At 40.8% G+C, this 24,766-nt stretch overlaps 2 protein-coding genes across 5 annotated transcripts in view; one reads left to right on the top strand and one right to left on the bottom strand.

Annotated features, from left to right (window-relative positions):
• Positions 1-2,791: 2,791 nt before the first annotated feature.
• Positions 2,792-19,590, bottom strand: LOC117402309 (transmembrane protein 242). The gene is made up of 4 exons (XM_034003335.3): positions 19,337-19,590; positions 14,043-14,158; positions 9,054-9,191; positions 2,792-3,646 (listed from the first exon to the last, which is right to left on the bottom strand). The coding sequence occupies exons 1-4, from the start codon at positions 19,506-19,508 to the stop codon at positions 3,533-3,535; spliced, it is 540 nt and encodes a 179-aa protein (XP_033859226.2). The 5' UTR covers positions 19,509-19,590; the 3' UTR covers positions 2,792-3,532.
• An 81-nt stretch (positions 19,591-19,671) lies between these two features.
• LOC117402829 (palmitoyltransferase ZDHHC14-like) overlaps positions 19,672-24,766 on the top strand; it is an 81,096-nt gene continuing 76,001 nt past the window's right edge. For 2 of the 4 annotated variants that reach the window (XM_059023484.1, XM_059023483.1), the window contains exon 1: positions 19,809-21,481. In XM_059023484.1, coding sequence (XP_058879467.1) covers positions 21,243-21,481 — 239 coding nt within the window. In that variant the 5' untranslated portion in view covers positions 19,809-21,242. Of the gene's footprint in view, positions 19,762-19,808; positions 21,482-24,766 lie in introns of those variants that run through there. The other 2 variants (XM_059023486.1, XM_059023485.1) reach the window with 2 other exon arrangements.

Below are 24,766 nucleotides of genomic sequence, written 5' to 3'. Positions count from 1 at the left end.
AGAAAGAGTGCAAAGAAGAGCAACCAGAATTATCCCGGGTTTAAAAGGCATGTCATATGCAGACAGGCTAAAAGAATTGAATCTATTCAGTCTTGAACAAAGAAGACTACGCGGCGATCTGATTCAAACATTCAAAATCCTAAAAGGTATAGACAATGTCGACCCAGGGGACTTCTTTGACCTGAAAAAAGAAACAAGGACCAGGGGTCACAAATGGAGTTTAGATAAAGGGGCATTCAGAACAGAAAATAGGAGGCACTTTTTTACACAGAGAATTGTGAGGGTCTGGAACCAACTCCCCAGTAATGTTGTTGAAGCTGACACCCTGGGATCCTTCAAGAAGCTGCTTGATGAGATTCTGGGATCAATAAGCTACTACCAACCAAACAAGCAAGATGGGCTGAATGGCCTCCTCTCGTCTGTAAACTTTCTTATGTTCTTATGTTTTTATCAGCTGTTTCCCATCAGATCTATAATGATTAGCTGTGGATGAATAGATGAGAAACGGGATGATGCTTTGCTTGGGAGAGCATTTGCATATTATTGGCAATTAAATATCGAGGAACAGAAAATAAATAGCGACTAAGTGGCTGCAAAAAATAAATACATAATAATACAAATACATCAGCATTGTATTAATTCTTATTATAATTACACTTGTTTGATGCACATGGTAATTAAGAACCATTACTCACTTTAGCCAAGGTGTAATGGTTAATTTACACATGAACTGCTTTCAGTTTAGGGACACGTTTGAAATCCCGTTCTGCCTCAGTGTCCGGTGAATCTGGAGCCAGGTGGACACCCTAGTACGCACACACAAATATGTCCATTCTGCTTAAAATATATGTATTTATTTAATCATTTCTATCTATTTACGGGCCCTACAGATCAAAACGTATGAAAATACTGTAGCCGTGTCTGCAAGAGTCCCTTAAGTACCGGTAGCATATGAGAAGTTTAAAACTGGAATTTATATGTGTGCCAAAATGAAATTGCTGCAAACAGCAAAATCAGTCAGGAAGTAGGCTACAAAAAATAGTAGCCTACAACATTCTAAAATACCGTTTCACATTTAAGTATTTACTTAAAAAAAATATTTGAACAAATGAAAAGGGACCTATATAGCAGCTTGCAGAAAACACGACCAAGGTAAGAAACCTTAATAATAACTGGGGGTAGGAAAGGTGCTGCCATTTTACCTTTTTTTTTCTTCCAGATTCTAAGTCAGGATTATTCTTGGTTATCCTGCTCCGAAGCAGGTTTATTTGAACGTTATATGTTACCATGGTTTTAAGCCTGAGTTATTATTATCTTGTTTTGGGAAACCGAATAAGCCTGAATTTCAAATCTAAACCTGGAAGTTAGCCGGATAACTCTTAAACCACGTTTGTGAAACAGGCCCCAGGTCTCTAGAGCACCAGACTATCTACCCACATGCAAATGCACATTACATAAGCGTGTTCATCAGTTACTGCAGTCTACACATATCCTTAAAAGGAAAAACACTCACAAAAAAGCCACAGTACAAGTCAATTACTTGCTCTCACTATAAAGCCACATTGTTGCATCTGATCCCACTACCTGCACCTATTACACCCCAGCACTCCCCCACACTGCAAGCTGTGGGAGATGCAGGGGCAGGAGTGTCAATGGAAGCCAAAGGCAAGGCGCTTACGAAGCTGCCAGCAATGGGTTTGGATTTTGTTTGGAACTGTTACTATATATATCTGGCATACTCGTGGACTGTAATCATAGGCAATTCATTGTAATGAAAACACTTCAGACACCATCCACATCATCACGTCAGCTCACCATCATCACTCCTACTGAACACCTTGTGCTTAAGTTTTGATTAAAGTACACTTTTTGTTTTAATCTCTTATTAGCCCTTGCAATATTATCACCGGTCCCCATGTTCCTCTGTTTAAGATATTTTGGTTCTTAGCCTGTTTTTGACAGAGGCAGATATTTCAAAGACAGCTGTATAGATTCAAAGTTGCTATTGTTTCCTGGTACCAAATCACTTCATGGGTTGCACTGTTCAAACTCATTGCAGTGCCTGGTACCTGATCACTTCACTGCAGTGTCTGGTACCTGATCACTTCACTGCAGTTCCTGGTACCCGATCACTTTACTGCAGTGCCTGGTACCCGATCACTTCAATGCAGTGTCTGGTACCCGATCACTTCACTGCAGTGCCTGGTACCTGATCACTTTACTGCAGTGCCTGGTACCTGATCACTTCACTGCAGTACCTGGTACCCGATCACTTCAATGCAGTGCCTGGTACCCGATCACTTCACTGCAGTGCCTGGTACCTGATCACTTCACTGCAGTGCCCGGTACCTGATCACTTCAATGCAGTTCCTGGTACCTGATCACTTCAATGCAGTTCCTGGTACCTGATCACTTCACTGCAGTGCCTGGTACCTGATCACTTCACTGCCGTTCCTGGTACCTGATCACTACAGTGCCTGTTACCTGATCACTTCAATGCAGTACCTGATTACTTCACTGCAGTGCCTGGTACCTGATCACTTTACTGCAGTTCCTGGTACCTGATCACTACACTTCACTGCAGTGCCTGGTACCTGATCACTACACTTCACTGCAGTGCCTGGCCAAACTCACTCAAGTTGATCGCGCTGCAACCAGATCATGTGACTTACAGCACTTTACCAACTGTATAGCATTGCATTTTAAATGTATTTAAACTTTATAGCATTGAATTTTAAATGTATTTAAACTGTATAGCATTGAATTTTAAATGTATTTTTAGCATGTCATCATTGTAAAGAACCAAAAGATTCTCGGCACTTTATTTTTGTGTAACTTTTGAACACAACAGTTTTACATTTTTTATATTTAACTGGACACAGAACAACGCATGCAAATATATACAGAATACAGCATGACTTTTGAAAACTATTTCATCTCAAAATAACAATGTCTGATACAAACAAATCTGTACATGATACAGTCCATACTTGTATGTCAAATCTGTACATGATACAGTCCATACTTGTATGTCAAATCTGTACATGATACAGTCCATACTTGTATGTCAAATCTGTACATGATACAGTCCATACTTGTATGTCAAATCTGTACATGATACAGTCCATACTTGTATGTCAAATCTGTACATGATACAGTCCATACTTGTATGTCAAATCAGTCTCATTTTCGGCATGTACATTTGTTGGCATTTCCAACATACGCTATGAAGTTCAAAATTGAAACTTTCAACTGAACTCCATTTCATTCAGAAAACATTCCTTTTATTCAATGTGTTCAAGGTCTGCAGAGACAGAAAACCCAGAGGCCTAATTCAGAAGTGTTAGTGCGTAACGGAGAGCAGTACTGTATTTGCACACGTTTTTGAAATGACATGTTTGACAAGATTCAATGAAAAAGTAGAGCTTTTTGAAAGCTGTTCACCATCCAGGGCTCTCGACTCTTCAGCTGTGCTGTTCCATTAACCCCACAAGAAACTCCATTGAAATTCACGGGGGGCTGTTAAAATCCATCACTTTGATTTGAAGAGATTCTCCCAGCTGAACGGCTCAGCATTTGCGGGAGGTTCTTCGTTTCTCAGAATAGCTGGGAAGAAAGACTGCATCCTTTCCCGGAACTCTTTCAACTGGAAAACAAATTGTAAGAGTCTGCAATCCCACCAATCACAGAATACAGCAGCTTCTAGAGCACTGCCTATCCACCAATCACAGAATACAGCAGCTTCTAGAGCACTGCCTATCCACCAATCTCCACTGTAACAATGCAATAACACACACCTGAAAATGGTGCAGAAATCATTCTGACTATACTGTTATGCTTTATATATTGTTCTTGCATGAGTTCGATTATAGAGGGGTTCACATAACTGGTCCGCATGTGCAGCAATACCAAAAAAAAGCGAAGGGTTCCAATTTACTAAAAAGTCCATCCCTGCTAGCGCTATCATTGGCTGCTCCAAGGTTTTATAAAAAAAAACAAAAAAAACACATGGATAGGAGGAATGATTCAAGTTCATAACATCAATCTTTTTTTAATGGACACTTGAAACAACCAATGATAGCAGGGATCTCGATTTAGCTGTCCATTCAGAGAAGAGGAATGTAGTTAGGGGGAGTGGCGTTGTGGAAGCACGCTAACACTTCGCATCCCAAACTGAGTGCAGAGGAGAGGAGGTGTCGATGTTAGAGAGCCGTTACATTTAAAAGTGAGTTTAAAAAAATACATTTACTTCAAATAAAATTCAAAATCCCTCAGTTATATCCTTCTGTGTTTTGTTTTCTGCTTTTGAATCCCCAGGGCTGGAATTTAGTGGAAGGCTATTGAAATAAACAGAGACTGTGTGATGATTTGTTACACATTGTAATACCCTGAATAAACCGGACTCCTACTTAAACATTCAGAAACTATCGTTGTTGTCACTGACACGGTCATTAAGCAGTGTTGCTTGTGAGCGTGGGTTTCCACATTCAACATTTTAATCAGCCTCACGCCTTTCTGCCCTGATGCATATTCATGTGTAAGATGACACTAAAACCTTTGATCCTGAACCCAGCATCCGTGACAGGCGGGCAAATCGTTTTGACAATTGGTGCTAAACTGTTTTGAAAGTTTAGTACCAGAGCCTACTGGTGTTAAATTATTAAATACTGCCCTCGTCAACTTCTCACACAACACAAACCACCTCTCCTGTGTATGTGGATGAGGGTGGGTGGGTCATTTGAGTAGTCCAGACCCAATGAGAAACTGTCATCATCTATGGTTGCTAACGAATAATAATAATAATAATAATAATAATAATAATAATAATAATAATAATAATAATAAACATGTCTACTGGCGTCACTATTTAATGTTGCTCGCTCTATGTGAGGCGCCCTGGTGCTAGAATCGAGCTCCATATTTACACCCCTGATCCTTGACATCCCAGTTGTTTGAGCTGTCGGAGTAGGAGGTGGAGTTAGACAGCGACTTGGATCCTGATGTAACTATAACTGACACTGTTATCTGCTCCGTTATTGAATCGTATTTTGTCATATACTTGTACTTGCTAGAACTGAAGTTATTGTATTTTATCTTGCTCTTAATTGTATTAATACTTGTACTGTGATTCTTGAAATGTATTTTTGTTTACGACTGTAAGTCGCCCTGGATAAGGGCGTCTGCTAAGAAATAAATAATAATAATAATAATGACCTCTAATTTTGGTGAGTACCAAACCATTTCTGCTGGTACTCATGTGAGAACCTAATGATAAAAGTTATGTCAACCCCTGATTATTGTGGGATTTTTAACATGAAAATTATCTGCTGAATCTGATCAATTAAAGAGCTGGTTGCCAGTTTCAAGATTAGGGTTACAATTTTAAAAAAAGGAATTAAATCTTGAAGATGGAGACATGTTGCCATACCATATCATTGTGTTTCAATAGCAAGATGATGAGGAGATCAAGGTTCCCTTTCAAGTACAACATGTAACAAAAAACAAATGGGTGTTTACCTCCTAAAGACCCCAATCCTGAATATTTATTTGATCCTGTGATGCAGTCGAGACCCCGCCCCCGAGAGATCAAAAGGGACTGCAGTCAGAGATCTCAGCATCATTTTTCCTTTCAAGACTGACCTGAGAGCCTTGTTCAGATAAGTGATATTAATGTGATATTTTGAAATGTGATACTTTACATTATGATACTTTGTACTGTGACTTTTTGTAACAATTGTAAGTCACCCTGGGTAAGGGCATCTGCTAAGAAATAAATAATAATTACATGTTGCTTTTATCTCTATAAATTTCACGTTATGTGTTTTTACACATTTTGTATGTGATATTAAGCGAATCGCTGTAATAGTTTTTCTATTTACGTGTATTGTGTGCACTACAGCCCGTTGCTAGTTATGTCTCACTGCAGCCTTGTGCCCCGCCTGAAGCCAGCAGCTAGAGTCACTCCTTCACAGGGACCCAGCATCATAAGTCAGCTAACTTTGTGCTCTTCCCCCAGGCTGCATAGCTCTGGCTGGAGCTTATTTTCTTTCTCATTTTTACTAATTAGCAGTAATTGTTAAATTACTGTTTGGTTGAGAACAATTTTCTCATTGTGTTTGTGTTTTTTTTTTTTTTCTGTGTTTTACAGATACCACGCGCAGGCCTGTCTGTAACGTGGTGCTCAGCACACGTGCAGTACGAGCAGCTGCCTGGCTCAGCAGCACTGCGCAGGACAGAGATACTCGCTTGTAATTACAACCACAGTATCTCTGTGTTCTACCCCTGTGAGACATGCAAGGCCTACGGAGGACAAGCAAGGCAGGGGTTAATCGCAGCTTCTGTGAGTTTTGTGCCCCTTTCTCCAAGAGAAGAGGTTATCCCTCAGCTCTAAGGAGCGTTCTGCGTCCCTTACTCCTGCTCAGCACTTGCCCCATGGCTCTGCACCAAGGGAGAGCGGACAACACACCCAGGAAAGTAGCCCAGGCAGGAAACCGTCCTCACGGTCTTCCTCCCCCTCCTCGAGCTCTGCCTCTCTTCCCCTTCCCCGTGGAAGAGGAGGAATAGTCGCCGTTCCAGGCGATCTGCAGATTCGGAGAAGATCTGGGCAGCTGTTCTTCCTGAATTGCTGCGGGAACGCTCTGCGCCACACGCCCCCTTGGGGCCCCACAGACTGGCCACAGGAGGACATACAGTCCATTGACGTCTCTGAGGAGGTGGGGGAGCAGGAGCTGGCCTTCCCGTCTGACGTGGAGTCGGAGGGCACGTCCCCAGCAGTGAAACTCTCCCTGTCAGCAGAGCTCATACCTGCATTTGAGCCGTCTGGGGCTTTCCAACAGGGTTATCGACACCCTGCAGAATGCCAGGGCAGCGTCCACATTCCTAGTGTGACTACAATCCCCCTCCCCATTAAAGGTCTATCTGGCAGCTATTTCAGCTTGTCATGTCAAGATTGACTCCCCAGGAGCTCACAGCCGGGCGGGGCAGTTTTTGAAAGGAGCTCAATGGCTTTGTCCGTCGATGAAGGACATTGTTCCTCGCTGGAGGTTAAAGGTGGTGCTTAATGCACTCATGAAGCCTCCATTTGAACCCCTGCATTCAACTGAGCTGACATTGCTATCTTTTAATGCAGCTTTCTTGCTTGCTATCACCTCCGCACAGCGGGTGAGTGAGATGCAGGCATTCTCTATTGCGAAAATCTGCTTATTTTTTACAGATGCCAGGACAAGTCACGCTCCGTACCAATCCTGCCTTCATTCCCGAAGACGATCTCGGCTTTCCATATCAACCAGTCTGTGGAACTGGAGGCTTTCCATCCACCTCCTTTCCAGTCTGACAGGGAGCGACAGCTCCATACACTCTGCCCAGTTCAGGCCCTGGCGTATTATGCTGACCGGACAAAACGTTGGAGGCAGTCTGAACAATTTTTTGTCTGCTATGGGGCAAAGTCACATGGTCAAGCCCTGTCTAAGCAGTGTCTGTCCAAGTGGATAGCAGACACAGTCAGGACTGTCTATGAGCTGGCTAACTTGCCCCTCCAGAAAAGCTCACGGCCCATTCAACCAGGGGCCTTGCAACTTCATGGGTTTAATTCCAGGATGCCTCTGTCAAGGACATACGCAATGCAGTGGCGTGGGCTACTCCCCATACCTTCACTAGGTTCTACAGACTAACTGTCGTGCAGCAGGCTTGAAGGAAAAACTGCGCTGAGATTCACTGCAGTCCTTTTGATCCCTTGGGGGCGGAGTCACGACTGCGTCTCCAGCCAGAGCTTTGGTATAAATATTCAGGTCTTTAGGAGATAAACACACATTCGGTAGAGGTTACATTTTTATTTCAGGGTTATGATAATAACCTAACGTTTTGTATTATATGCAGAATAGAGTAAATACTGTATAACATTAATATTGTATAACATGCTAGATAAAACTCTCCTGCAAAGATTATTATTTTTTGTACATATCTTAGCTTAATAGTGCATCACTAAACAGACAACCCATTGGAGCTCTTTCTACAGTGTACTCTCATTTACATACACCATTTCTGAGTCTTCTTTGGAAAAGCACTCCCATCGGAGCATCAGGGCCACACACTGCAATTAATGACTCATTCAGCTTTTAATGGAAACTGCGGTTGTCTTCAGCTCAGTAAATGACAAGGACAATTCTACACTGCAGTTTGTGTTTGGTAATTGGTGAGCTGGATGACAGTGCAGAATGGAATTCAGTAGGCTCAAGCCACAGCTGGGGTATTATTAAGGCAGAATTGTATATATTATTAAAGTAATGACTCTGGCTATAGTAATGCACTTGTTACATTTTCAGTTCAATTGTGAGCTTATTTAACCCTTTCATGAATATCGACCTCAAATGGGGACGGATTAAAGAATAACACCCCCCCCCCCCCCCCCATTAAGCAATGGAATTTCTTTTAAAAACATTTTCAATGTATTTGTATGTACAATGTATTTACTGTATGTGTCTAAAATGACTATTTTAAATTTTTTTTAGTGTGTCCAATTAGAATTTTACCCGCAATCTTCTCCCACTTTGGAATGCCCAATTGCTTTTCCCCTCACCGCAGCAACTCCCCACACGGCTCTGGAGACCCGAAGGCTCCGTGGGCGTCCTCTGATCCCACAACCAAGCCAGCTTCCTCTTTCACACAGGAACTCGGGAGTGGATGTCAGCAAGCAACTGACCTCTGGAGGACAAAGCCCAGCCCTGCAAGTGTCCGCTCTGGGCGCCTGGCCAGCAGGGTTTGCTGTAATGTTTTGAGGAGAAACAGTCCCTGCCGGTTTTACCTCCCTAACCCACGGGAGCGACAGAGCCAATGCGACTCCCTCTGCACAACATGGCTGTGCTTCTACTAGATGAGCTACTCGGGGACCCCCGAAAACTACTTTCTTTTCCTGCTATTTTCAATATTTCATGCATGAAAGGGTTACAAAGGAATGAGAAAACACTGATTGATCTCATTCAGCATGGATCTGCTACTGTCCCCTTGATGTTCTGCAAGCTGAGAATTGAATGAAGACAGCAAGTAAGATCTCCTACACTGTGAACTCCCATAGCCTTCCAGACCACAAAGCTGATCAGCCCAACTCCACACCAGGCATAGAGGGAGCCCCATCCCAGGGCTCTCAGAGCCAGCGAAGCCCCGCTCTCTGGCACTGCGGCTATAGCTGTAACTCCCTGCAACACAAACACATGGGAGCACATCACTGCAAGAAGAAGAACCACTCATACCTCTCCAGATTTACATGAACTAGAAAGCAACATGAACACATGGGAACACATCACTGCATTTGAGCAGGGGCAGTTTTTGAAAGGAGCTCGGCGGCTTTGTCCGCCTATGAAGGACATTGTTCCTCTCTGGAGGCTAAACGTGGTGTTAATGCACTCATGAAGCCTCCATATGAACCAGGACAAAGGTCATGCTCCGTACCAATCCTGCCTCTTGCCGAGGACGATCTTGGCTTTCCATGCCAACCAGTCTGTGGAACTGGAGGCTTTCCATCCACCTCCTTTCCAGTCTCACAGGAAGCGACAGCTCCATACACTCTGCCCAGTTCAGGCCCTGGCGTATTATGTTGACAGGACAAAACGTTGGAGGCAGTCTGAACAATGTTTTTTCTGCTATGGGGCAAAGTCACATGGTCAAGCCCTGTCTAAGCAGTGTCTATCCAAGTGGACAGCAGACACGGTCAAGACTGCCTATGAGCTGGATAATTTGCCCCTCCAGAAACACTCACGGCCCATTCAACCAGGGGCCTTGCAACTTCATGGGTTTAATTCCAGGGTGCCTCTGTCAAGGACATATGCAATGCAGTGGCGTGGGCTACTCCCCATACCTTCACTAGGTTCCAAAGACTGAATGTTGTGGATCCTCAAAACCCTGGAGTGTTAAGGACGGCTTCCCAGTCGACCCTTACAACACAGGCATAGAGGTGAGTTTCTCCCTCAATGTTTTCACCCTAGCTACTTGTTACTGGGGTACTGAATGGTGTCACACAAGGCAGCCTCTCGGCTTAGTCTTGTAGCATTCTGGTCGTTCGGTAGTCTTGCCCTTGCGACATCTTGGGTATACTCACCCATTCAGTAATGGTTACATTTTGTACTTGAAAGGGAATGTTAGGTTATTATCATAACCCTGGTCGCTGCGTCCATGATTGCAGCAGTCTTGAAGGAAAAATGACGCTGAGAGCTGTGACTGCAGTCCTTTTGATCCCTCTGGGGCGAGGTCATGACTGCGTCACAGGTTCAAACAGCAGCTTTGGTATAAATATTCAGGTCTTTAGGAGGTAAATACCCATTTGGTAATGGTTACATTTCTATTTCAGGGAACCAGGGTTATGATAATAACCTAACCTTCTCTTTCTGTAGTAAAAGGTACCCTTTCTCATCAACCCTCAATTAGTGATACATGGATACAGGATCTCCATCGAATGATACAGGGATCTTTTTCTATAGTAAAAGGTACCCTTGCTCATCAACCCTCAGATTTCCATACGCACTGGTGCTTGAGGAGATATTTGTACTAGCTGTCCACTGTCAATCATTCCTGCTCTCTGACACTGTCCTGTCAATCATTCCTGCTCTCTGACGTTGTCCTGTCAATCATTCCTGCTCTCTGACACTGTCCTGTCAATCTTTCCTGCTCTCTGACACTGTCCTGTCAATCATTTCTGCTCTCTGACACTGTCCTGTCAATCTTTCCTGCTCTCTGACACTGTCCTGTCAATCTTTCCTGCTCTCTGACACTGTCCTGTCAATCTTTCCTGCTCTCTAACACTGTCCTGTCAATCATTACTGCTCTCTGATACTGTCCTGTCAATCATTCCTGCTCTCTGACTGCACTTCTTATAAACAACATCAGCATCTTGCAGACCTGATTCATTCTGTATTGCATTTCTCTCAGAGTACTATACATACAGATAGATAGATAGAGCTATAATTAGGGCTTGAAGTTTTCAGGTTTTATTTTTGATCACGACGTCCCTTTAAACTCATTTTCAGCCGATTCTGTTTCCTAATTAAACGCAGAAAAAGCTGTTAATTACAAAACAATTGTCACTTGTTTTTACCTTCATATCTTGACTGAGCCTAATTCTGTTTCGCTTTATTTTTATTTTAAGATGACATGGCAAATTACATGAATTGCTCATCACTGATGCTAATTGCATTTCATTCTTGCAGTCGCCTACTTTATTTTCACTTGTTTAACAATTGTCCTGACAGATTTTCTTTTCACCATAAAATACCCAGTCTATCATTTAAAATCTCCTTGATTTGTAGCAAAGAAAAATAGAATCTTAAACTAGTCTTTAATTAGTAGTTTTCTCTTTATTTGGATGCAGAGACAGTTTAACAACAATGAATTAACATTTAAAGGGAGGCAGAAAGTTCAAGAAATGTTCAAGCCCTAGATATAATAGAATATAATATATAGAGGAATAAAGGAGCATACATGGATAAATACTCAATATCAGGATGCCTGAAGGTTTAATTAGAAAGGAATAGTACATCATTACATCATTAACTATGTAGTAAGTGACATCACAAGCACATTCATTATTTAAATAGAAATAAGTGACTGTAGTTGCTGTCAGATTCGCACAGACTCTCTTTTTATATTTATATATATATATATATATATATGCTCTGAGCACACTCTTAAACTCAGGGGAGACGTTTAAGGAGGACAGAGATGTTTTAAACTCCTGTAAGTGGTTTTGTTTGTGCCCTGGGCGAGCTAAATGTCCAGACAACCTTTTAATAATCAAGAAAATCACACAGACTCATTTCATTTGAAGTTTTAATGAATCAGAGCAGTAGTAGTGCTCTTTCAGTTTATCAAATGCTTTAAAAAGTGGATTGGTTGGTTGCGCAGACCACCGTAAATCCCAAGTAATAAGCAATCTGGGCGATCCAGTGCTTTACAGGTTTAACAGCATTAGTACTTCAATGCAGTAATACAAATATGGTTATTATATATTTAGCCCTTAGGCCAGCCATGCAAAAAGCTAAAACACCCACAGCTACGTTCTAGAGCATTGGATATATCACTCTCCACAGCTAAAATATAAATCCTATACCTTATAGCAATGCATCAATATAAACAAGATATAAATTAAAATATATGCTTACCTTCCAGTATATGGAAGTGTAGTGTAGGGTATATTGAAAAATAAGAACTGTCTTCAAAAGGCAGACTAACTTCGACCAAACAGCAATCAGTTTTTCAGAGACCCTCAGAGTATCAATTTAATTATTTCTAGTAAGTCTACAGTGTACTACAGTTATCAAATACAGTTTACACTTGATTGTCTTATATTCAAACCTAACAGTTCCTCTGCTTTTTATTGCAGTAAAACCTTTATAAAAACGAAACATTTATATTCTTTGGTTTAATTGATATTGTAATGTCTAAAAGACTTTTTGTTTAGGTGGAAACAGAAACTGAACTACTTCTTAAATTGATTAAATTAAATGAACATTATCTTAAATGTGTCAACAATATGTTTACAATATTGTCAATGCCATGCTTCTGTTATAATAAACTTTTAACATGTATTTCCAATTCAGGTGCGTCAATATAGCAATCTCTTCTAGACATTGTCATTTTATTTTACTCCATTGATCTGTTACAAAGTCATTTAAGCTTTCAGTGGAGGGTCCAGTTATTTTCATCTATTGTTAACATGTTAGAATGTAATAGTTTTATAGTGACTAAACTAAATCTGACCTCTTTCTCTGTTCATACAAAATCCAATTGAAGCAGGTTTTAAGACATCCTAGCCTCTTGCCAATTTTAGTGTTGATTAATATTAGACACTACCATAAGCATTTTCTAATACTCATTATTTTAGACCACATTGTAGCTTAACGCAGTAAACCGTCCTATACTTTATGCTCTAATTTCTTCTTGCCAGGTTCTAATTAATTTCTGTGATATATAGAAAATGTTTATTTTAAAATAAACTCCTTCCTTCTATTATCCAAAAGGTATTTTGTTTGTTAATATTAACGAGATTGCTCATTATAGAGAGGATTTTGGCTTTTAAATTGCTGACCAGCAAAAAATCCCTACTTCATTGTCCGAAACCAATAAGTCATCTCCAACACTGCTTTTACTACAAAGCAGGTAAGGATGAGGTTACAAACGTAGTTATTTTCCTTCAATCGGTTCACTGTATACTTAAGGTTATTATATTAGGTTTCTTAGTTACTTAAATACTTTTGTTTTTTCTTACTATAATCAAACCTAGTTCGATTGCTTCTGGCAAATTAACTCTGTTCTCGCTGGATCAGAATGTTTTAAGGCTCTGAGTCGAATTAAAAAAGATGCTTTTGCCTGATAAGGGAGGTTTGGAACTTTCAGCAGGTCAGCCTGACCTTTTGATACCAGGAGCTCTCTTTTTCAGACCTTACACAGAATTATTCAAAAGGAAACAAAATACAGGATCCTACAACATTACTATTAGCAATGCATTTCATTCTATAGCATCCAATCGGTATCTAATAAGTCAGCTTGTTCCCAGCAAGATTCGAATTCTCCACCTGGCTCAGCTCGAAGACAGATCTGCTAAGAATATTTTCCACTGCTTTTATATTCTTTAAAACACATTACAGTCATTACAGTGTTTGTTGCAGTTTCACAAATGTTCAATTTCTATCCCAAAAATCGTCCTGCTTCCAGTAGCAGTGACAGCCTTTAAAAGAATAATAACTGCAAAAACTTCAATCTTGTTAGCTGGGCTCCCATCTCTACATTCTCATTCTCATCATCAGTGGGCAGACACATTTGAACTGAATCTGCATCCATCAAAGAACCGCACACCCTTGCAACCGAGGCCTTCCATGCAAAAGGATCTAATGACTTCTATTCTAGCACAAAAGGGACGTGCCAGAAACGTTGGTGACACTGCCATGGCATCAAAAGCATGTAAGTGCCTCCACTGTTTGTTTTCAAGCACACTTTCCCTTGACAAAGGCATGTTAATCACACCGAAACATATACTGTAGGATAAATATAAAACACACCTTGTTAAACCAATCAGGACTTTTCTTCTTGGCCACAGAGAGTGTGGTACCAAACCCAGCCACCATTCCAGCTGCAGCTACCGTTCCAAGAAAGATTCCACCAAGAAAGATTCCACCTGTAAATAAATAAGCGAAAAAGAAAAAAACGTGGCATTGGGATTATTTTTAGACTTTAAAAAAAATCCCTCTCTCATTATCTTCACCATCGTGCGGTTCAGGTCTTTATCTGTCACGACTTTGAAGTGTGTCTGACTGGGACCACCCCAACCTTTCAGGTGCAACACCAAAGACACGAACACCCAAAAAGTAACTCCTCCTCTCCGCTTGGAGAAGAAATCCCTTTAAGAATGTCTGCAGGCAACGTAATCCTTCTGTCCAGCTATAAACCCCAACATGGCAACGACTGTATTGGAGCGGTGTATAGTACAGTAGCACTATCTCTTAACCCCTTAAGATGCACAAGGCATTGAGAGCCTGTTCAAACGATTTCTTCTTAAAAGACACCTGAGAGCGACTCAAGTATCGGGAAGAAACTGACCATCCGTGTGACCAGATCCAGTCTGTCAGGACATTTTAAATCCTGTTCATGCACCTCACTGCAAAAATAAGAAAGTTTGCATTGTTTGTTTTTTTGTTGGACACATATGTCCCTTGTACCTTAAAGGGTTAACATACAAAAAGGGGAGCATCTAACTTGTCTTTCTTAAAATAAATCATCACTGATGACATTTGTGTTCATTTTCTTGCTTTAAAGTTATAGTACCTCTTTAAACTCTTCAGACCAGTATGTCTATAAAGATAACTCCACTCAAATATGCAGCCTGATTTTGCTGTAGCCTGCATGATCTTATTGTTCTGTAAAATTACTTAGTACTGGCATATGCTAGTGGATTAGAACACAAAACGGAAAAGCGTGCTGCTGGCTTCAATGATGCATATGGCAGTTGGGGCCACACAACACAAAACATTCAGAAAATACAACCTGTTGAACATGGCTCATGTGTACAAATACTTGTGGAACCGAGGCAGAAGTTATAAAGGGACTAGGAGCGCTTAAAATAAACAAATCCCCTGGGCCGGATAAGATCCTCACAATAGTACTCAAAGAAATGAAAGAAGTTATTTACAAACCTCTAAGCAAGATCATGCAACAGTCTCTTGACATGGGTTGTACCGACAGACTGGAAAATAGCAAATGTAATACCGATCCACAAAAAGGGAGACAAAACCGAACCAGGTAACTACAGACCAATAAGCCTGACTTCTGCTCTTTCTAATCTACATTAATGACTTAGATTCTGGTATAGTAGGCAAGCTTGTTAAATTTGCAGATGACCTAAAATAGGAGGAGTGGCAAACACTGTTGCAGCAGCAAAGGTCATTCGAAATTATGTAGACAGCACTCAGAACTGGGCAGACACATGGCAAATGACATTTAATGGAGAAAAGTGTAAAGTACTGCACGCAGGCAATAAAAATGTCCACTATAAACACCATATGGGATACTGAAATTGAAGAAGGAATCTATGAAAAAGACCTAGGAGTTTATGTTGACTCAGAAGTGTCTTCATCTAGACAATGTGGGGAAGATATAAAAAAGGGCCAACAAAATGCTTGGATATATAGTGGAAAGTGTTGAATTTAAATCAAGGGAAGTAATGTTAAAACTTTACAATGCATTAGTAGACCTAATCTAGAATACTGTGTTCAGTTCTGGTCACTTTGCTACAAAAAGGATATTGCTGCTCTAGATCAATGATGCAGGCCACGTGCTTTGAGATAGTGTCTTCATTAATGTATTCCCAACTCCAAAATTTTGAGGTAGTGTTTTTAAACACAAAATCTCAAGGCTCCATTGATTACAACTAGTAGTACACAGAGCTGTCTGTAAACGAACCTTAGTCCCTTAATTTGCCCGCTTGATGCTGTAGTCATTTTGTTTTAACATGCATATCCCTTTTATGTGTGAAATTGTCTATTTTGTATGTATTTATTTATCTCTAAAGCTGATCTGTAATGTGAAAACTTGAATAGTCTACTACTAGGCACCAGTAGCGGTGCAGTTGAACTATTCTGCAGCACAGTGGTGTAGTCGAAGGTATAAGCAGGTAAACAGCATTTACCCACTTTTAATTTGGGCAATATAGCATTTGCACACTTCTCATATAAGGGATACAGAGTTTACTCACTTCTACTCTCCTGTGATATGCAAATCCTGGGTTATTACGATAGGATTTTAATGGTGTGCGTCTGCGTTGTGTTGCTGTGTGCGACACTGACAGCTGAGCCCTCTGTCAGAACTGCAGCACGAGCAGGGAGGTGTGGCCACTGCTGGCGTTCGAAAGCAGTTTTGGCGTTTACGAATCGATGGAAGCGACCCACAATTTCAGACACCGGAGACATCAGCTAATCTAAACTTGTGGCCTGATATTTGGAACCAGAAAAAGCTTGGAAGAATTTAAAGAGAAGTACCCCTGGATGGAATGCAAGGACAGAAAGCTTGGTGAGTGTGTGTTCATATTGCGAATTCACAAGACAGAGTTGAGTAAGTGATTAACCCTTCTTCAGATATATATCATACTACATGTTTTATTAGATTCGTTTAGCACTGCTTTGAGAATACAAAAACCGGACATGCGTTTGCTGTGCGCCAGCAATGCCACTGAGTCAGTGGTGTCCAATTACTCTGACAAATGAGCATTGTGTTAGTCTCAATGCAGAAGAGTTGTTGTTGGTTTGCTGAATGCACAGCCATTGTGCAGTGGATACTTGCAACATAGATTTTATGGATTATCATAGTCTGAAAAAGACTGCATAACTTTAGTGTTTATTTTTTATTTTAAAGATAACCTGCTATGATGCACATTTTCACAGTACAAAAGACTTGAGTTAGGTGATAATGAAGACATTGGTTTATTCATTTATTGGGGAGAGGGCTTTAGCTATTTTTTAAAACAAGGTTTTCCTGAGTTCTGACATGCATATTGTGCGCAGTGTGTTTGCCTTGGATACTCTTCTTTAGTTTGTGCTATTTACAAAAACAAAATCGTTCTTCAGACAGTGTTGTTCCTGTCCCTGTGGAACTGAGTGCCAGACATGCATTTTAATGGCTTTCATTTTTGCCCCTGATATCATCCAAACCCAATTAAAAAACCAGAAACAATGGTCAACGTAAGTTCCTACCATGTCACTGCCTGGCCTGGAGCACCAAACAGGGGAGTTTATCCACTTTTTTATTTATTATTATTATTATTATTATGATTTCCGTTACACGAGAGTAGATGTTAAAACTTCATGCTGATTTGAACTCGGCTTTCGCCAAGATAAGCACCAACTAAGATGTAGCTTTACAGTAAACTAATGTGATCCATATATGTCTCCATCCATTTACAGACGTGCTCAAATATGTTGGTACCCTTACAGCTCATTGAAATAATGCTTCATTCCTCCTGAAAAGTGATGAAATTAAAAGCTATTTTATGTATACTTGTATGCCTTTGGTATGTCATAGAATAAAGCAAAGAAGCTGTGAAAAGAGATTAATTATTGCTTATTCTACAAAGATATTCTAAAATGGCCTGGACACATTTGTTGGTACCCCTTAGAAAAGATAATAAATAATTGGATTATAGTGATATTTCAAACTAATTAGTTTCTTTAATTAGTATCACACATGTCTCCAATCTTGTAATCAGTCATTCAGCCTATTTAAATGGAGAAAAGTAGTCACTGTGCTGTTTGGTATCATTGTGTGCACCACACTGAACATGGACCAGAGAAAGCAAAGGAGAGAGTTGTCTGAGGAGATCAGAAAGAAAATAATAGACAAGCATGGTAATGGTAAAGGCTACAAGACCATCTCCAAGCAGCTTGATGTTCCTGTGACAACAGTTGCAAATATTAAGAAGTTTAAGGTCCATGGAACTGTAGCCAACCTCCCTGGGCGCGGCCGCAAGAGGAAAATCGACCCCAGATTGAACAGAAGGATAGTGCGAATGGTAGAAAAAAAACCAAGGATAACTGCCAAAGAGATACAAGCTGAACTCCAAGGTGAAGGTACATCAGTTTCTGATCGCACCATCCGTCGCTTTTTGAGTGAAAGTGGGCTCCATGGAAGAAGACCCAGGAGGACTCCACTTTTGAAAGAAAAAAGGTTGAATACGTTGGTTTTGAGAAGACAGCAGAAAGCAGTAAAGGACTGAACAGTCCTGAGCAGAACAAGTGTAGTTATTTTCAGGTACGAGGATAAAAACAGCACCGCTGGCTCGAGCAAACCTAAACAACTTCCGCTTTGAAAACACGACGTCATGCAAATGAATGGGAAAGGTGGGGGTTGATATGTAAATTAGCTATGCATAAAGTACTCATGCTGTTTTTGAAGATTACTAGTGACATTTTGTGAAAATGTGGTTTCCATGCGTAGAGAACTGGTACACGAGTGAATCTAAGCTGCTGTAATAACGCAAAATACCCTGTGCCTGCTTGGTTAATAATGTGTTTTCCTGCTCTTGACCAAACTGTTTTTCAATTTGAGGAGGCTCGTGCTGTCAGAGATTATTATTGGACATAGCTGGGATCAAAAAAAGGACAGGAATTAATTCAGTTAAGCAGCTCACTTGCTCTTTGTGTTTAACTTTAGTGTAGTTTTTACAGTAAGGGTATTCTCAAACAGCTGCTTTAATACTATAACAAATGCATAACACAGTTCATGGTAAGTGGTTTTATACAGAACTGCAAACCCACAAGATATATACAACATAACAGACTAGACACAGCAAAAAACAATAATAAAAAAGGCCGCCCGCATTAGCATTAAGGTAAACTACTCCACTGCCCATCAGCTACTACTTTATGCCCTCTTGGAATCCACAGTAACAACTGCTGATCCCTTGCAATATTTATAGTTAAGGATAAACACGCTCATTAACATTTACACGTGAAATGCGGGTTTCCATGCGAAACTGGGCGTGGTTTTCCCGTGTGTTTCCTAATTTACATTTTAATTCGGGCAGTGTGATGAATAGAGCGATAAGAATGTTACCACTACTGCAGCAGCAGATAAAAGCTACCATGTTTTTTTTAATGTGATAGTTCTGTATTGATGGCAAAATGAATAAATAATGTAATTTGTGTGTTTTTCGATGGGTTTATTACCGACATACTTCACTATAAACTTGTAACAGAAACAGTCTACAGCTGCATGAAGTTCAGGTGGAGGTAGATTTTTTGTTACAAACTATTGCATTTGATCTCTTTCTTCAACAACGACTACTGTCAGTCAGATTTGATCTTACCTTTAACTAATAAAAGTGTATTTTCCTCATTTTTCGCCAGACAGCGAGGAACATTCACCGTTGACATTGCTGTTCGCTGTTGCTTCTCCGGCGCCGCCATGTTCACAAACATTCTGTGCCCACTGTAAACATGTTCGACCCGCTCCACAGACAAATTAAAATAAATTAGCATGGTCTTCTTTAGCAAGAAAACAAAAACAGCTCATTGTAATTAATACCATTTCAATAATATATACGCTAATCGAAAGCAGCTCTTTTAAGTAGCATGAAAACTGCAGTTTATATACCAACACATTTTTTTATTTTGAAGGAAGTGTTTTCGGGCTGTATACGTTATTGACGCCGGTGTAAATTGCAGTGTACAAGTCATGGATTAAATGCTTGAAAGAGGGGTAGAACTACATTAACCAGTGTAACGAGAACAGGTAGTGTTACACGCTCATTTGATATTTGATTTAAAATAATAAATCACCGGGAGTTGTAGTTTGAGAGTTCAAGTCCGGTCATTTCGAAGTAGCATTTTAAATAACGCTGCACTCCAGTCCCCATGGTACATGCGCGGCTGTATGTGGGCGCTGTACAGACAGGACTCGGTCTGGATTTATTGTTTTATATTTTAGTTGGAACAAGCGGAACGTGAAGGTGGCGGCAGTGGCAATACTCGTTGTGAAACAACACATTAATCCAAAAAAGAGACTAGTATAGTTATTTTATTCATACGAGGGATATTGCAACTTTATAACCAGCGCCGACAAATCGAGACGTGGCAGGGAGGTTTAGTTCACATGTGTGTTTTTATTGAAGACCACGGAAGATTGACAGTGCTGCTTTCTCTGTCTGTGTTTTGCAATGAGGGTATGGTGATGTACTGGTGCTGTGAGATCATCCACTGTCGTGCCGCTCTTCAGTCAGTGTGCTCGGCTGATAAAGCCATTTCTACATGTAGGTTATTCATATTACGATGTAATACGCAGATACAGGTATTCGTTTATCTAAGTTTGGCGTGAGGGTGCTGTTGGTCTTAGTTTTAAGTGCTACTCGCAAAAAAAACAGGATAACAAAACAAGCTTAAAAAAAATAACGACACCTCTCACCAATACTGGGTTCCACATGCTGTGGCAGCTTGGAAAACCATTACGAGCTCGTTTGAGAGCGATTATTGCAAGGGACACATTGGATTGAAAAGTCCTTCACGCACGGATAACAGAACTGTCCAAAACTGAAGCGAACTGAACTGCAGCACGGCCAGATGACTTATGATGAGGGCGGTCTTTTTAACGACTAAATAAAACAAGTGTCGGATTGAGGAAGCCAGCGCTGGGGAATTTAAAGAGGGTCGATTGAATTGTAATGTAAAAAAAAAAAAAAAAAGATAGTGTTAATTAAAATGCCTTTAAGATGACATATTGGTGGAAAACTCAGGTCGGAAAAGTTAGATTAATTTAAAAAAATAGCTAATCTATTTTCACTGGTCTGGCCGTTTTTCGTTGACACATTTCAAAGGAACAGCAATCTTAACTACATTATTATTACTAATACAATGTGAATTACTATTTATAACATATACATGGCTTTAAAGAGTGGCTAGATAACAATTAATTGATATAACTCGTGAAATGAATGCAGATACAGTTATTAAGCGAGCAACAGCTGTATGCTTTGGGAATCCTTATTTACGGGGCATTAGTATTGTGTGCACTGAAAATGTTTACTTGTAACCGAGACCCCTGTATTTACTTATTGAGGATCCCGACCCTGCAGCGGGCTTGTTTCTTCGGTTGAAGGGTAGTCCGTCGCCAGTTTGTGTGTGTGTTTACATAAGCAGCTGTTAGGGTTGCAGTTTCCGCATTTTCTCGCAGCGCAGCGGCAGTGTGCTGGGATTGTGTTGGGAGTTTGCTGTTGATTGATGCTTCCCGGAGGTGGCCGGCCCATGAAAGACTGCGAGTATAGTCACATAAGTACTCGCAGCTCGTCGCCCATGGAGTCCGCACACAAAAACAACACTCCCAGGAGAAAATGGGAAGTTTTCCCCGGCAGGAACACATTTCTCTGCAATGGAAGGATTATAATGGCTCGACAGACCGGCGTCTTTTATTTCACCCTGGTCCTGATTGTGGTCACCAGCGGACTGTTCTTCGCTTTTGAGTAAGTGTTTTTGTTAGATTATACGTGCTTTATGATTGGCTGTACATTGCTTCTGCCTCTCCCCATGCTCCAGATTTGCAGGATTGCATTAACAAATTAGCATGGATTTACCTGAATACAGGTAGGCACTGGTTTTATAACTGCGGATAGTTCTTAACTTGTGTTCATGTTTTAATATTTGTAAAAACTGCTAAGTAACTTTTTTCGTTAGTCAAAAAAATAAAAACTGACCAGGGAGACCTGACTGCAGTACATATAGGTATAGGCTTTATGAACTAGCTTTTCTGTTTTCTACATAAATCGGGATAGCTACAAAGTTATGTCGGTTCTTTACATTGTGTTCGTTTGCAGTAAGTCGATACAATGCAGAAAACAGATATAATGAAAAGAGTCTCTGGCTGCAAAGTGGCACACTGACACGTAGTGGAGCGGTAAAGAAACACACACATATGTGCGTGCAGTATCCACGCTAAACAGGGACATTTCCCGAACAGTAATCTGTGTAAAACTGCCCAGACGTGTTGATGGGCAGAATTGGCACCTGTGTGAAATACATAGCTCTGTCAACAGCAGCAGCGGAACAGCAAACCATAAGACATACTTACACAACCCATTGAGACCTGCCATTGGTGTGGAGTAAATGTCTGTACATCGTGTATAAGCCTGTATGTAAAGTGTGAGTTTAAGAGGCATCACTTTCTCTTGCAGGCTGTACATCTAGAAGAACCTGGGCACTATATTGGGTTCTGTGTTTAAAGCCTAATCGGTTACTGAGGGTGGTGGGGACAGTGTTGCATTGTAAGTAAGCAAGAAGGCAGGGCAGGGTGTGCACTGTAATATCACCAGGTCCTGGGGGCATTGCAATCAGGAGGCAAAGCCCAGTGGCTTCAGCCGCCGAGGGCGTGGTCATGTTGGGTGTATCACACACCCTGAAGTGCCTTACTGCGCTTATAAAATGGGTTAACTAATTAAATGGGGGGGGGGGGGGGTTCCATATACTGTAACATTTTTTAAAAAATCAAACAAAAAATGCATTAATAATAATAATAATAATAAAAATAATAATAATAATAAACTTCTTGTAATTCTTGGCTTGTTCATTCCATTTTAATGTTTAATATTACTGCTCGTCATGACAGCGCAAATGAGTCTGCCTTTAATCACGCAGACCTTTCTTCGCAAGACAAGGTCTGCGCCAGTATCAGGTGACAGTGCTGGTTTTATTTTTAATCACCCTTTGTTATCCAGGGAAATGACAGGAGGTATCCATACCAGATTAGCGCTTCCGCTTCACTGTGACGAGAAAGACGTTTGCATTATGAAATACCCAGTCACTTATCAAACTGATGGGTTTATGTCTAGTCTGGACAATGCGGAGAACTACTGGCTCCATGTTAAACAATTTAAAACAATGAAGGGCACAGCAGAAGCGATGATACCATCGCACCAGAATGAATTTATGTGGAGAGAAAGGTATGGCAGGAATTGTCGAGATGCTTGTATAAATACTCTGCATCAGATCACACAGCTGTGCAGGCGGGGCAGGAGATGCAAGCGACTGAAGGAGGCGTACAGACATACAGTAGACTGGGGGCAGCGGCATAAAAACATCCAGTTAACCAGAAAAGGCTCATTTAAGAGCCACCCAAACCTTTTTTAAAAAGCTGAAAGTTTAAAACTGCATTTTCACAATGGGACAGGGAAACGCTGTAGTTGTGGCAGAGTTCAGGGAGAAGGGGCACAGCGATTACAGTGACAAGTTTTGAATTGATTTTGTTTACTTTTTTTCACTACTTGAATTCGAGTCAATGGTATCCGATTCGGATACATTTCGCTTTCCTAAAAGGTCAACATCTACATAAATCTGGTTATTTATTTTTATTGCGATAAAATGGCTACCGTTTTATTTTTTTGTTCCAGTGGGGAATGGCTATCTACCAGTGATTTGCGCATTTTTCAAAAGAAGGGCCGACCCATGGTGATATGCTGGGATATCAACACCCCCATGTGACCTGTTTTGACCAATCAGGATAGAGTATTTAAAAGACCCATTTTATAATAAAGGAATAATGCACTCCAGGTTCTGTGTTGTGCTGTGATGACATCACACCTCGGGTGGTTGGGCACGAGGCCGCACAGAGTGCGCCCAACACCTGAGAAGTGATGTCATCCCAGCACAACACACGCCCTGGAGTGCATTATTCCTATTATACAATGGCTGACGCTGTGAAACATTGCAAATAAGACTCATTTCATATGTTTCAAAGTGATTTTAAGTAGACGAATGTGTAAGTAACTTTCCGACTCATAAGAGTTCCTGTTTTTCATTTACAACTGTAGTAAAGTTTTAACGATGGCGTTCTAGTAGTATATTAATGTTAAAAGGCTCGGGCGGTTCATTTAAGTGTCTGTTTAAGCTGCTCTGAGCCCCATGTAACTGCTGCCATACGGCTCTCTGGAGCCACAATTGTGCTAGAACTGTATTAAGGTGTTCTGTTGGGACAGTTTTCAAGCTTATATTTGTGTTACTCTCACTCACACAGTAATAAAACTATGACTGCTGAGTTGGTTTGTTGTTTCGTGGATGCTTCATTTCTGTCAGATTCTGTCTCATCTGGTCCCTCAGAGTCGATCTCCAGGTGTCTTTTTTGTGTTTTGTTTGTTCTCTCATTGAGAGGTGCTGTCTGGTCTCCTGGCTGCTCTGTGTTTTGAAGGCTCTTTGCCAAACAAGGTTCCACAGTTGTCATGATGTTTAAGGTAAATTCACTTCAGGAATTGTCGTTTATTCTGTGTTATTGACAGCGGATTGATATGTCTGTCTAGGTTTTCAGTGAGGAGGTTGCCGGTACTAGATCAGTGATGTTATGCTGGGATAACATCCCGGGTCTAGTGCAAGGCTGACCAATCAGAGCTCAAGAATTTTTCTTGCCATTGTATAATGTACAACAATCTCCTATTGTTTTGACACCACATACAGTGTCCAACTAAAGAGCTTGTGGTGCTGTCACCCTTGCCATGTCAATGACAGGATCCACGCGCTTTGAGTAGGGCTGGAACAAGACACCAATGTCATGATAGGATATGTATTGCAATATGCAGGTGACAGTGTATTCCTGTATCGCAATATGCAGGTGACGGTGTATTCCTGTATCACAATATGCAGGTGACAGTGTATTCCTGTATCGCAATATGCAGGTGACAGTGTATTCCTGTATCACAATATGCAGGTGACAGTGTATTCCTGTATCACAATATGCAGGTGACGGTGTATTCCTGTATCACAAT

The sequence above is a fragment of the Acipenser ruthenus genome, chromosome 5 (assembly GCF_902713425.1).
Source record: "Acipenser ruthenus chromosome 5, fAciRut3.2 maternal haplotype, whole genome shotgun sequence".
Classification (NCBI taxonomy): Eukaryota; Metazoa; Chordata; class Actinopteri; order Acipenseriformes; family Acipenseridae; genus Acipenser; species Acipenser ruthenus.
The sequence above is the reverse complement of the archived record's forward strand: the minus strand, read 5'-3'. Positions and strand labels throughout refer to the sequence as shown.